The following is an 11,997-nucleotide window of genomic DNA, read 5'->3' on the forward strand; positions in this document are numbered from 1 at the left end:
TCGACCTATTCCAAATTTACCTATTCCACACCTTTTCAGCAATCAAAATCAATCCGATCATGTATATTTCAAGAATTGGCCTAAGAGCAAGCGCAACTGTTTATAAGGAAAGAGCCAGCCAGACAGGGGGCAAGTGACAGGATGCCAGGATCTGCAACAATCAGGTCTGGGCAGTTTCCAAAGTTTTTTTTTCGTTTTTCGTATACTCGTAAGGACACGATTTGTATGAGGACAATATCTGTTTCGGACATACTCGTACACACAATTTAGGTTTAGCTTTTGCCACATTTTGTATCGACTTTTTTTAAACAATTTTTTGTTGTACTCTACATTTATAGTTTGTGTGTGTTTTCTATGCTTTTAAATTACATATATATCGAATCTATCGCATCATTTTATAACTGATTGATTTAACGACTAATTGATAAACATCACAGCAGATTTGCATACGATTGAGTACATGCCACACGTACATATGAGAGGGATTCATAAACCGTGAACGTAACGTCGCCAATTATTACGATATAAAATCAAGAGATGAAGAATTAAATAATAATAAAAACAAAACTCAATAAGCAATCAGAATTCATTGTAGGAGCAGGCAGAAAGAGAAAGAGAAAGCGAGGTAGGAGAAACAGAACAGAAGCAAAACTTTTACGTCTTAATAAACAATTATTGTTAACGAAGAAATTAAAAGTGAGAGAAGCATATTGTACTAAAATATTTGATATACATACATTTGTTATTATTTGTAATATGAAAATTAAATAAAATTGCATCCAGATAATAAAAAATGAAATAAATAAAGAATGCAAAGATCGTCTAATGCTCAATATCCCCCCTACCCCCCATGAAAAACTGCCACACTTTGATATCAAAAATAAATTACGCTTTATTTTTGGACACTTAAAGCTTAACAATATTTAGAAACATTTACTGCGCGACGAGGACTTGCTGCGAGTTCCACTGGTGCTCGGTCTGGTGCCGGAACTAATGTTGCTGATGCCAATGTCCGCTCCCATTACTGTCTCGTCCACACTGGTGTCGTCTGCGGGCAGCTCTTCGTCGCTGTTCTCCTCGCTGACGAAGGAGCCCACTGGCGTGATGATAGAGTCCCCGTGCAGATCTCTGTTGATCATATTGCCCATGTGGAAGGCGGAGTGACAGTTGTTGGCTGCCAGGAGAGCCTTGACTCGAAATACCAGCGTCTCTATGGTTTCGCGAAGACTGGGAATGTAACTTATGATGGCGGTATTTTTTATGGACTTCGAATGACAGCATAGCTGGTGCAGGAACCTGGTCACCTTCTGCAGCTCGTGGAGAAACTTTGTCAGCCTCTCTGGATCCTCACGCACTATCGTCTCCAGCACGGACACGCCACGATGCAGCAAAAGCTTCAGAAATAGCTGTGAATGTTTGAGGAATAGCCCGAAATTACGGGGCTGCTCCACCAGCTGCACTATATTGAGCAATCCATTCAGCAAGTCCACCGTTGACTCCCACAACCTCAAGCGATCTCCTTCCTTGTTCCCGCTCAGTTCAGCATTCAGCGAGTGTATTAGCACCTCACACAATCCACGAAACAGCAACGGAAAGTTGGCTCTGAAAGATATTCTGTATCAATTATCGTTCGAATATTAACCTATAGGCATCGCTTACTTCTTGAAGTTGGGAAAGGAAATCAGTGCCTTGTCCTTTGTGTTTAGTATCTTGCACTCCTTGATTAGCTCATTCAGAAGTTCGTTCTGCCGCGCAAAGGTAGAATCCTTGAGGAAACCCTTAATCAGCTCATCTAGATATATATTACACTGCGCTCCTTTGTCCAGGTTGCTTGAGAAGTGGAACCACTTACGGCGCAGCAGCTTGTCGCAGAGTACGCCTGAAAATCATCAAATTAAAATCATATTTTTCCTGAATACGACACTCCTACGTACGTGTATCTTCGGCTAGCCGGGACCTCGACTGACTGGCATCGTCCCCAGTGGCTCCAAGTTTCCGCAGACTGCACAGCAGTCGGTGCAGTTGAACAGCCGTACTCAGATTTAGTACCGATTTCTCGTACTTCAAAAAGTAGTCGAAATTCAAGGTGGCAAGCTGGGGAATAGTTTGCTTTTTATATTTCCGGACCTCCTGACTCGGAAGATGTGATGTGTGAAATATGTACAGGGATTCTGGCAGTAACGAAAAAGAGATGAGTATTCATAAGATAATGATATAGTAGCCAACGAACCGTGCAGCTCTTTGGCGTGCGTCTCATCGCTCCATCCGCTCCAGGAGAAGTACAAGGCAAAATATTGAATACATAGGCCAAAGCAGGTCTTGATGTAGTTGAATCGTTCCTTGAAAAGATCCAAATTGCTATACACATTGTTGACTTTAGCCAACTCCTCATCTATGGCTTTTGCCAGGACGTTTAGGTGATTGTTTAAATCAACCATCGATTTACATATATCATGTATAAAGCTCTCTGGACTGACACGATGCGGATGGAGAAAAACTGAATCAAGCGAGTCCTGCTGGTCATAAACTGTGGCCTTTAGTTTCTGGACCACATCTTCGAGCAGGAAACGTAGCTCCAACAGCCCTAAGGCGTTTCCTTTTTCCTTATCCTCCAGTGGATAGTTCAAGGATAGCTGTTGCTTCTCCAGCAGCACCAAAATGCGAACATCCATGGGTCTGTACTTCTCACGTGGTCCGTACAGCTGCTCAAAGTCTATTTTGGTTTTGTTGGTCTTGCAGGGAGCCACCTTGATGGTAAAGTCCCCCAGTGTGGTTTGATTACAGGTGTCGTCCTCCTCCATTGGGGTCTCGTGGACCTTGGCTCCGTGGGGTTTGCCGCCCTGCCGTTTCTGGAGAGTGACTTTCTGCTTTGAATAGTCGAGGAACTGGTATGGAGGAGCAACAAAGTCAGCAGGCGCATGGGTCAAGAGCGACTTGACCCTCTGCTCTATGCGTATTAATTCGCCCAGACGTAGCAGCACTCTTTCGCGAGTGCCACGATGTATCTGAGTGGCGAACGCACTGATTGTGACTCTTATCCAGTTGATAGTATGGAAATAAATGCTGAGTATATGTTTCTGCTGCTCCCCGTCATAGTTGTCGAAGATGGCCATGTAGTTGTCGTCCTCGAAAAACGAGGGCAGTACAATTGCGCAACCAAGCAAGGCATTGATCATCTCCAGGCTACCACGGTAGCTATTCTGGTGTAGCATTCGCACAAGGTAAAACAGCGGCGTCATCACATATATTGACTCAGTGGCACTGTAAATTCGATAAATTAGCAAAGTGCAAACAAAGGATACACTCGGTTTCGGTACTCACTCGTTTTTGGGCGACAAGACAAGCTCGGATATATTTATGCCAATGCTGAGAACCTCCGATTCCGTATTTACATTCGATTCGTCCAGTTCGTTGATATTCTTTTGATATTCCAACTGGATACCCCTTTGAAATGTTTGGAGTTAGTTGGGAGTACAACTTCAATCGAAGATACTCACTTGATCGGCTTTGGAGTGTTCTCGGTAGCGAAGCTCTGCTGAAAGCGAAAGGTCATCAGCTCACAGAGCCACATGGTAAAACCTTTATCGTTCCAGTATGAAGATATGGGACATCTCTGAGAAATAACCGTGGCCAACTCTTCGTAGAACAGCGCCAGGGACTCAGCACTGTTCATGATGGATGATTCGGTGAGAGCTGTGTGGTGGAGAAAACAGTTTCGTGTGTGTTTGAGAATTTTCACTATTTACTCACTTATCAAATTGGCTGCCACTTTGGGGCGACCGTCGGGCAAACCGTCTATGGAATCCACAACGGGGGAGAAGTTACCATCCTCGTCCTCGTCGTCCAAACTCTTCTTCTCAGTGCATGAAATGGCATTTATTAGCTGCACGCTGCCAATGATGCCTTGCTTCTTCACATATTCGGTTCGATTTATCAGCTGCTTTTTCACCACCATTTCGACTTGCTCCTGCAGCGGCCCTGACTCGGGTAGTTTTGGCTCGGGAAAAGCCAAATTGCAAAGGATTTCCATGGCCAGGCGAGTCTGCGGCAGTGTTAGGTCACTCAACCGATCTAGCATTGGCAGGAAGAGAGGCGCGCAGTTCTGCACATCCTTGAAGCTCTTGCGCAGCAGCTCGCGCAGCAAATGCAATGCCATTGTGGTTAGATGCTGGGACGACTTATCACAGGCCAGCTCCAGCAGCTTCCTCAGAATATTCTTCTGAATTGAGGTAAAAATCTTAAAGAGTACGCTGCGGTAAATGATACATTAGCCCAAGCAACCGAGTGCACAATATATCTATACCTGTACGAGGATTTTGCAAACTCTGAGACAGCTACGTTCTTCTCGCACATAAAGCCGTGCAGTATGTGCATCAGTGTGTTAATATGTTGTTCCAAAATGTGCGGATAGTGCAGCTTAACGCCCTCTAGAATGTTTACTGAGATTTGGTTCAGCTTTATGCGTCGGCGAAGCTGTCAAGAACGTTAGGTCGTTAGTTTGAAATGAACATAGAGAGGGGTTCAGTCTACTCTACTTACAATATTCTCAATGTACAAGGAGTTATCTTCATTCACATGAATCAGCAGCAAAAGCATTATTAGGTCCAGGGCACTGCAAAGACGTACAGCTGTAGAATCAAGTATTCATTCATTTGTTTGCACTGAACTAACGTGAAGCCGTCTGCGGGCAAACTCGCTATTAGTCTCTGCCACATTTGATAGAATCGCTTGGAGCGTATTAGGCCTAGTTCCAGAAAGCCAAAAAGGTCCAGTTGCGACTTCTTATCGTTGGCTGCCGCCGGTGCGCTACTGTCATTAAGAGCTCTGTGACGCCAGTTGAATATTTCGCGCAGTGTGGAAACCAGCTGTTAAATATAAATCTCGGTACAGTTCAGTCCTAGAAGGATTGGATTAATAGATCTTACCTCCCGCACACTATCATCTGTGTCCAGTTTAAGACTGTTCAGCAAAAGCCTTATAAGGTGCGGCAATGTCTACAGAAACAGGCAGTTAGAAATAAATGCAGAATATAGTTTTGGATTTTGTGTACCGTGTCTGGACAGGCGCCACTTGTTGTGAACTCTAGAATGCGCAGGCGCAGCTTGTCTTGGGTCTTGGCTGAGAGCGAAAGGTTTCTCAATGTGTGCACTGTGATCATATGGAAGAGCTCTTCGCTGCAGGAATAGTTGATACTGCCAAAAGAAGAGAGTGAGTTTGCCGTACACGATTGTTGTTGTGTCAGCTTACAAGAGCAGCTCGACAAATGCATCGTGCATGCTGGCATCGAGCACAAACTCGGCATTGCTGATGATATCCAATTTAGACGAGTCGGTGGCTCTGTTGAAGATACCCTCGATTCGCTGATAGATCTGCTCCTTGTGGGCAAGAGACAGATAGCGCATCTGGGCCAGCATCAGAGGCAGCAATGGCATTGCAATAGCACCCTGGCCCGTGATAACTTGATCCGATGTGGCCACCTCTTCCATTCGGTTCAGGAGCACCTCCAGGCAGGGATCCCGCATAAAATCGATCATTAGAAAGTTCATGAACATGCTGTTCTGCGACTGATATATCTGCTCCTCTCCAGCTGCATCCACAGTACAGCCAGTCAGAAGTTTCTGCGACAACTTGGACTTGGGCGCCATGGCAGTGTTGAGACCCGACTTGAAAGTCTCCACCTTGTCGGCATAGGAAGGGGCACTCATGAATATTTCTCGCAACTTTGAAACTATCGAGACATGGTCACAGGACAGCACAAGGGTGTCGCCCTGATCCAATTTCACCCCGGCTCGTATCAGGACGAGCTCGAAAAAGTTGTTTGGCTGCCGCGACAGACTCAACGGGTTCCGGCTGGAGGACTGTGTGCGCCCCAGAGTTGCGGCCAGGATGGCACTGTGCTGTGATAGAAAGCGTTGCGTATGCTCCTGAGAGGCCGGTATGTTCTCCTCGCTGCCACTGCCAAAAGACGTCACAGAAACATCCGTTCTGTCGCCGGTTTCGTTGTCCGCCGGACGCTGCAAAAAACACATTTGTATTCACGAACGATGCAACAGTTTCAATTGATCTTACTGGTATCTTGATTGACCTATTTTCATCGATTGTATTCAGTGGCTTCTGGCCACGTTTCTTGTATTTCCGATACATAATTAACAACAAATCTCATAAATTGTGCAAAATAAACAACAAGCGAAAATATATATCGTAAAAGGCGCAATTCCTGCGGTGTTAAACAGTACTGCCCACCAGTGATGCCAACATTTTTCATTTAGCAAAATAAAGCTGATTTATTCCAAAATATTAAAAAGCTAGAAATCATGCTAACCTCTGAAAGAGAGTAAAAATAAATTAATGATACTATTTATTCTTACACCCGGTATTCAAAGATCAAAATATGAAGCTGAAAAAATAATCTAGAAGGATTTCAACAACTGTTTCCAATATTTTGCTTCCCTCTAGTTGACTTTGTAAAAGGCTAGATCTGACTGAAAAGAAGCTGATTTGGAAACACTGCTACGCGCAGCAATCGAAGACGCTTACCAGCACTGAACAGCCGTTGGCGCACTGGTGTAAATTCAAATATTTATTCAAAACATTCACTACATGATATATAAAACTAATTATTGTTTTTAGATGTATATATTTTGGTATTCATATGTGATAAGTTAGTATAAAATGTTGTAACCATGTGTTCGCTTAATTGTAGGAGCCGGAAGCATGTTCCAAAAATTGCTAATTGTTTCTAGAAGCACATTAGTGCCCGCCTAATGGAAAAATCCAACGTAATATTATAATTACTTGTTCATAAAGTTATTTATAATTTTAAAGACTTCCATTTGAATTTTTAAACTGGGGTGCTGTCTTTTGATAATTTTGAATATAATTCCTAGATGCATTCTCAACGTTTTTAAGTGCAAAAAAAAATCTATTGTGTCATATAGATTTATAAAAAGGAAGTACAACATGAGTTTAAGTGATTATGTCAGAAATTGACTTATGTCGAGATTATCGTATATCATATATCTCTTTCGTACCTAGTTCATAGAAAATCACTAATTTGGCGTTGCTTTCAGTATTGCTATTCAATTTAATCTCTCCTTGATGCCCTTTCTATCACACCAATGCAGTCCATATCGGATAATATGCGATTCTCCTCAATACTGTTCCTCGAGGAAACCCAATCCAATCGGTTTCCAACGTATTCAATAAAGTCCATGTTCAACATTAAATTATTGCTTTTTCGTGCGCCTTCGCTTGTAGCCCGTCATTTGCTTTAGCAATTGCGAGTTCTCATCATCCAGATCCATATTGGGCTCCCATAGGCGCAGTCGTCTGGGTATGTAAATCAGTCCCAAGAGTGTAATAGCTGGCCAAAAAGAATATCATTAGTAAACCTGAACGAAAGTTTAATAAAATTAATTAATGCATACAATTCAGTACGCATGGGAAGATCACGTAAAAGTTGAGGGTGCTCGAGCGAAAGTAGAGGGCCTCAGTGGCATAGAAGACCATGGTAAGGGCCAAAGAGCAGCCGCCCATGCTTACAACACTATTATACAAAAATAGAAAATGATTACTTCCCCCTCCCGTTACTCCACTTGTTATACTTACGGTCTGTAATGGATGTAGAGGGTGCAGTGGACTAGTGCAATTGCCTTCAGCAGGCAGTACATGCCAATGATACGGGATATGGTGTAGTCCCCTGGAAATTGAGCCACACACAGAACACAGATCAAATATTGCGATGCGATGTGGCGATGTGGCGTGTGGCATGTACTCACCCTCGATGAACTGCGTGTCGCTATGATCGCCCAGGAAGCTCCTTCGCTCGATATAACTACGAAATGCGGTTCCCAGGTCCATGAACGCCACAAAGGCTATCCATCCTCGGAACGCATAGAGCAGGCGCTCGCGTGGTCGGCCGGACGACTGCATGGCAGCCCTAAAAATCATGAATACCCTTTTTAATACAAAACCAAACTGTAATGCTATGGCATTAGCCGGCTTATCTGCCACTAAAAATCACTTGCGGCAAACGGGTCGGCACGAGCTACGGAAGTCCTCAACCATCCACCGCATCCGACCAGCAACCGCCCCCAACCCCGCCCACCTAATGGGGCAAGCTCTTGTGGCTGGCAAAATCGATATCACACCCAGCGCGTGGCACGTTTATCATTTATGCAACGGCAAATATTTATACAGAGCGTAATTCCTCGATGCACGCGAGCACGTGGACGCCGAATTCTGGCCGGAACGGAGGAGGCACCGGCTCCTAGCCCAATCAGGTTATTTATTTTCAATCAACAAAGAGGCCGCCGGCACCGGCAGGGTCTCCCGAGCAACGCAACGCGATTACGGCCGTGGGACCGGCATTCATAATTATAGGCCATCAGCCCCGAGAGTTCTTTTGCATTTCTGACCAAGAGTCTATATCGGATCGGTATCTGTGCTGCTTATTTCTGTGACTATTTTTGCTTACATTTTGCACGGGTCTCCAAATTACCACACTCGAAACACTGGGCTCCGTCACTCACGACGAATGCGTAATACTGAAATACACTAGTCTTTAATTTCTGTTTTGATAAATCCTATAAATGTTGCCGCATTTGTTCGTTTATTGTTTTCATTCAGCCTTTTTCATCCACCTTTTTCGTCGACCGTCGGCTGCAACGCCTCACCGTCTATTGAAAGTTTTCGTTCTTTCAGCGCGAGAGTCGGAAAGTTCCATTCGTTGCGTTGCACAGTGGGCAAAACGTATAAATGTATAGGTTTTTTTTTTGTTTTTTTAATATTTAATAAATTTTTTGAAACATTTTTTTTTTAAATTAAAAATATATATATATATTTTACTACAGAAACCAAAAAAAAAAGTAAGATTAATCAATTTTTTGTCGCTTTTAATTGAGGATAAAAAGAGTGGGAAAATTGCATACTTAAAGCGATCGAAAATCGATCAATAATATCGATAGCCTAAATAGTAATCGATTCCAACAAAATAAAGTAAAGCTTTTTGTATTTAAAATCGGCCGCCAGATCGGCCGATTCGCCCACTGTGCGTTGCCGGAAAGCTTCAGCTGCTGTAAACTTTTTATGGCTCTTTTCGTCGTTGATACTTGTCGTACATACATTGGTGTTTCTTGTAATACCATCGATAAGTAAATCTTCAACCGATATTCATATCTTACAATGAATCTGAGCTTTTACCAATCGGCGGCCGTTACTTGATGGGTATATTCAAACACAATTTATTTAGCAAAAGTACAAAAGGTTTTAACAATTTGGAAGGGTGGGTACGTAGTGACGCAGTCATTGTCAAGTTCTATGGCTCTCTAGGGATAATGACTAGTTCTAATCCTTGCCAATGTTACCCTCAGTCTGTCGGTACTCGGCCCAGTCCACAAAGCCATCATTGTCCAGGTCCATGGACTTGAGAACATAGTCAATGGTATCTTCCAGGGCCTTGTCCGTGTACACGCTGCCGGTTTTGTGCTCATCGGGAGTCTCGGTTCCCTCCACCGGCGGTTTCTTGCTACTATCTTCGACTGCAATGATAAAATGGTATGTTAAATATAGACTTAAACGTGATAGGGCAAGCGCTCACCGAAAACCGCTAACAAATTTTTCTAGATAAGCTACTGGAGGCAAGGGCTTAGATGCGGTGGGTGGGTTTGTGATTTGTATTTGACTTTATTTGCTAGATCTGGTTTTACTTACAAAGAATTGCATGCGTCTCTATATAATAGGTCTCAAATTCAAAAAAAGAGTTTTCGTTTTAGTTTTAGTTTTACTTCGATTTTTTTGCGTGTTTTTCTCTCTTTTTGTACAAAACAAACGTTCACACAATCAGTCTGTTTTTTGTTGCTGCTCTCAAGATGCGCTTAAAAATTAGTTCATATCGAAATTAACTAAGATTATGACGAGGGAAAACAAAATAAAATAAAAGCAGCTAAAATTGCACAAACCACTTTAGAGATTCGTGTGGACAACTATTCGAAAATAGGGAATTTGTGAAAATTTCTTGGAAGGATTTAATGAGTTACAATTTGTTCAATGAAGTTTTCCGATTGGAATGGAATGCTTGCAGCATGGTTTAAGTAGAAATTCTTTGAAGAACGATCTAAAAATTCTGCGCTAAAAACCGTTGACAACGTCGACGTAATTTCATGATGTTTTGGGCGAGAAAACAGGAGTATGTGTTGCACGTCACAGGACTTAAGACGATGACATAGTCAAGCTTGATTGGTGTATGGAAACTGAACGGATCAAACTAGCTATCTACTAATGAACCGGCTGCTGCTGCTGTTGTTGCTGCTGCCGCTGTTTCTCGGAGGCCTTCTGCTGTGCCTTGATGAACTCCGGATAGTCTATGTAACCGTCACGCGATGTATCGTCCATTTGCAGGATGGGATCAATGAGGGCCACCAGCTCCTCATCGGAGAAGACTTTCTCCTCGACGTGCGGCTTCTCGCCGTTGGGCTGCTCCTTGCTGCCTTGCTCTGGAGTTCAATGAGTTGTTATGTCGTATGCAAGATGGATTAGGATGATGTTTGAGCATGACCACAACCAAAAACCAGAACACACCGGAAACAGCCGAATTAAGTTATTTTTTGTACGTGACGCATATGCAAAAAGAGGTAAAACAAAACACATGAGTCAAACAGAGCAAGAAATACAACCGCAGACGCAATCAAAACACAAAACGAGGATCCTCAATCGAAGAAGAAGAATCGTGCGATCTTACCGTGCCAGTGGATCAGGGACTTGATCAGCTCACAGCCATCCAGCTTGTTGTTGTTGTCTGAGTCGTGCATCTTGAAGTAGTGGAACTGAAGCTCCGCCTCAGACATTTTGCTCGTATCGATGGGAACCTGCATATGCTCCTGGATGTGACTAGAACGTACAGAATAAAAGATATGAAAGCCGAGATAAGATAGCCGTGGCCCTAGCCGACTTACGCGCGCTCCTGCTGAATGTTGCCCGTGTTCAACACCTGCTGGGGCTGGCCGTGATGATGGCCACCCGCCTGCTGCTGGTGATGCCCTTGTTGCTGCTGCTGCTGTTGGTGCTGTATGGGCTGCTGCATTTGTGGCTGCTGGTGAATGGGTTGTTGCTGCACAGGAACTTGCTGATACTGCACAGGCTGCACGGGATCGTATTGCTATGGAAAGGGGATGACAGACGGTTAGTGTCCTTGGGCCCCTGGACTTGACTCCTACTCACATACTGCTGCGGCGGCACTCCAGGAGCGCCGTGACCTTGCTGCTGGTACTGCTGCGGCGGCGGCGGCTGGTGATGTTGCGGCACCTGCTGGGGCACTTGTTGCTACAGAGAATCGGTCAATTAAATAACTAGCAGCTGCTTGCACAATATAAGCAACTCACATAATGCTGGGGATTCACGCCGGGCACCACACGCTGGGCGCTCGCCAAGCCTAACACGGCCAGCAGCAGGGCTGCTCTGAAATCTGGGAAATGCATCAGGATGGAAGCGCTAGATTCCAGCAAGGATTGGGATTAGATTCAGTCGGATTCCGTGGTTGCTAATCACCACGTCGCAAAGTCAAAACACACACGTACACAAATCACCGCTTCTTCACCTTTTGCCACTCGCATCGGGCGACAGCTGTTTAACACCTATAGCCATTCACAACGATGCATGTAAAACAATTAAAGTGCAGCTGTAAATTACCTTTTACTGATGTTTTCTTGTGATTTTATTATTGTATGTTTTTTTTAACAAACGTTCAAATGTCAATCTGCGACTAGAGTTTTTTGTTAACAAACAAAGTAATTGCTGGGTGATCACACTATCAACCTATTTTATCGCACACAACTACAGATATATTTTTTGAAGCAACCATGTGATTTGATTAAACATCGCCATATCGAATACATCAAATTTAAGATATGAATTTATCGGAAAAAATTCAAAAATGTTTTTCAGTTTTTAGTTAATAGTTTCTTCAGCGACTTTAGGAAGACGCGTTGTTTTACATTTTCA

General features: G+C 43.6%; 3 protein-coding genes across 6 annotated transcripts; all 3 read right to left on the reverse strand.

Moving 5' to 3' along the window:
- Window positions 1-867: 867 nt before the first annotated feature.
- Window positions 868-6,236, reverse strand: LOC108154184 (Fanconi anemia group D2 protein homolog). The gene is made up of 14 exons (XM_017284359.2): window positions 6,070-6,236; window positions 5,248-6,014; window positions 5,051-5,192; window positions 4,926-4,994; window positions 4,672-4,865; window positions 4,540-4,612; window positions 4,304-4,473; window positions 3,751-4,250; window positions 3,498-3,693; window positions 3,322-3,444; window positions 2,231-3,261; window positions 1,935-2,171; window positions 1,660-1,879; window positions 868-1,602 (listed from the first exon to the last, which is right to left on the reverse strand). The coding sequence occupies exons 1-14, from the start codon at window positions 6,142-6,144 to the stop codon at window positions 924-926; spliced, it is 4,476 nt and encodes a 1,491-aa protein (XP_017139848.1). The 5' UTR covers window positions 6,145-6,236; the 3' UTR covers window positions 868-923.
- Window positions 6,237-6,561: 325 nt separating this feature from the next.
- LOC108154203 lies at window positions 6,562-8,693 on the reverse strand. 2 transcript variants are annotated; one of them, XM_017284422.2, is made up of 5 exons: window positions 8,477-8,690; window positions 7,779-7,939; window positions 7,609-7,699; window positions 7,428-7,546; window positions 6,562-7,363 (listed from the first exon to the last, which is right to left on the reverse strand). In XM_017284422.2, coding segments are annotated over exons 1-5 (510 nt in total). In that variant the 5' UTR covers window positions 8,479-8,690; the 3' UTR covers window positions 6,562-7,226. The 2 variants fall into 2 exon arrangements, with proteins under 2 accessions (XP_017139911.1, XP_017139912.1); XM_017284423.2 differs by lacking the exon at window positions 7,428-7,546 and having other exon boundaries at window positions 7,280-7,363; window positions 8,477-8,693.
- A 521-nt stretch (window positions 8,694-9,214) lies between these two features.
- On the reverse strand, window positions 9,215-11,817 carry LOC108154201 (nuclear transcription factor Y subunit beta). 3 transcript variants are annotated; one of them, XM_017284420.2, is made up of 6 exons: window positions 11,686-11,817; window positions 11,379-11,487; window positions 11,218-11,319; window positions 10,953-11,155; window positions 10,739-10,887; window positions 9,661-10,493 (listed from the first exon to the last, which is right to left on the reverse strand). In XM_017284420.2, the coding sequence occupies exons 2-6, from the start codon at window positions 11,472-11,474 to the stop codon at window positions 10,276-10,278; spliced, it is 768 nt and encodes a 255-aa protein (XP_017139909.1). In that variant the 5' UTR covers window positions 11,475-11,487; window positions 11,686-11,817; the 3' UTR covers window positions 9,661-10,275. The 3 variants fall into 3 exon arrangements, with proteins under 3 accessions (XP_033244261.1, XP_017139909.1, XP_033244260.1); XM_033388370.1 differs by lacking the exons at window positions 9,661-10,493; window positions 11,686-11,817 and adding an exon at window positions 9,215-9,539 and having other exon boundaries at window positions 11,379-11,659; XM_033388369.1 differs by lacking the exon at window positions 11,686-11,817 and having other exon boundaries at window positions 11,379-11,656.
- Between the last annotated feature and the right edge of the window lie 180 nt (window positions 11,818-11,997).

The sequence above is a fragment of the Drosophila miranda genome, chromosome 2 (genome assembly GCF_003369915.1).
Source record: "Drosophila miranda strain MSH22 chromosome 2, D.miranda_PacBio2.1, whole genome shotgun sequence".
Classification (NCBI taxonomy): domain Eukaryota; kingdom Metazoa; phylum Arthropoda; class Insecta; order Diptera; family Drosophilidae; genus Drosophila; species Drosophila miranda.

Excerpts from the sequence above, each read along its gene's own strand:
- LOC108154184 (XM_017284359.2), bottom strand. The coding sequence starts at position 6,144 with ATGTATCGGAAATACAAGAAACGTGGCCAGAAGCCACTGAATACAATC. Across the intron at positions 6,015-6,069 it reads ATAGGTCAATCAAGATACCA|CGTCCGGCGGACAACGAAAC; the intron begins GTAAGATCAATT and ends TGTTTTTTGCAG. Across the intron at positions 4,474-4,539 it reads CCTTGTACATTGAGAATATT|CTTCGCCGACGCATAAAGCT; the intron begins GTAAGTAGAGTA and ends CGTTCTTGACAG.
- LOC108154203 (XM_017284422.2), bottom strand. Across the intron at positions 7,547-7,608 it reads CTCTACATCCATTACAGACC|TGTTGTAAGCATGGGCGGCT; the intron begins GTAAGTATAACA and ends TTTGTATAATAG. Across the intron at positions 7,364-7,427 it reads CTTCCCATGCGTACTGAATT|CTATTACACTCTTGGGACTG; the intron begins GTATGCATTAAT and ends CTTTTTGGCCAG.
- LOC108154201 (XM_017284420.2), bottom strand. The coding sequence starts at position 11,474 with ATGCATTTCCCAGATTTCAGAGCAGCCCTGCTGCTGGCCGTGTTAGGC. Across the intron at positions 11,156-11,217 it reads GAGTGCCGCCGCAGCAGTAT|CAATACGATCCCGTGCAGCC; the intron begins GTGAGTAGGAGT and ends CCCTTTCCATAG. Across the intron at positions 10,888-10,952 it reads AACATTCAGCAGGAGCGCGC|TCACATCCAGGAGCATATGC; the intron begins GTAAGTCGGCTA and ends TGTACGTTCTAG.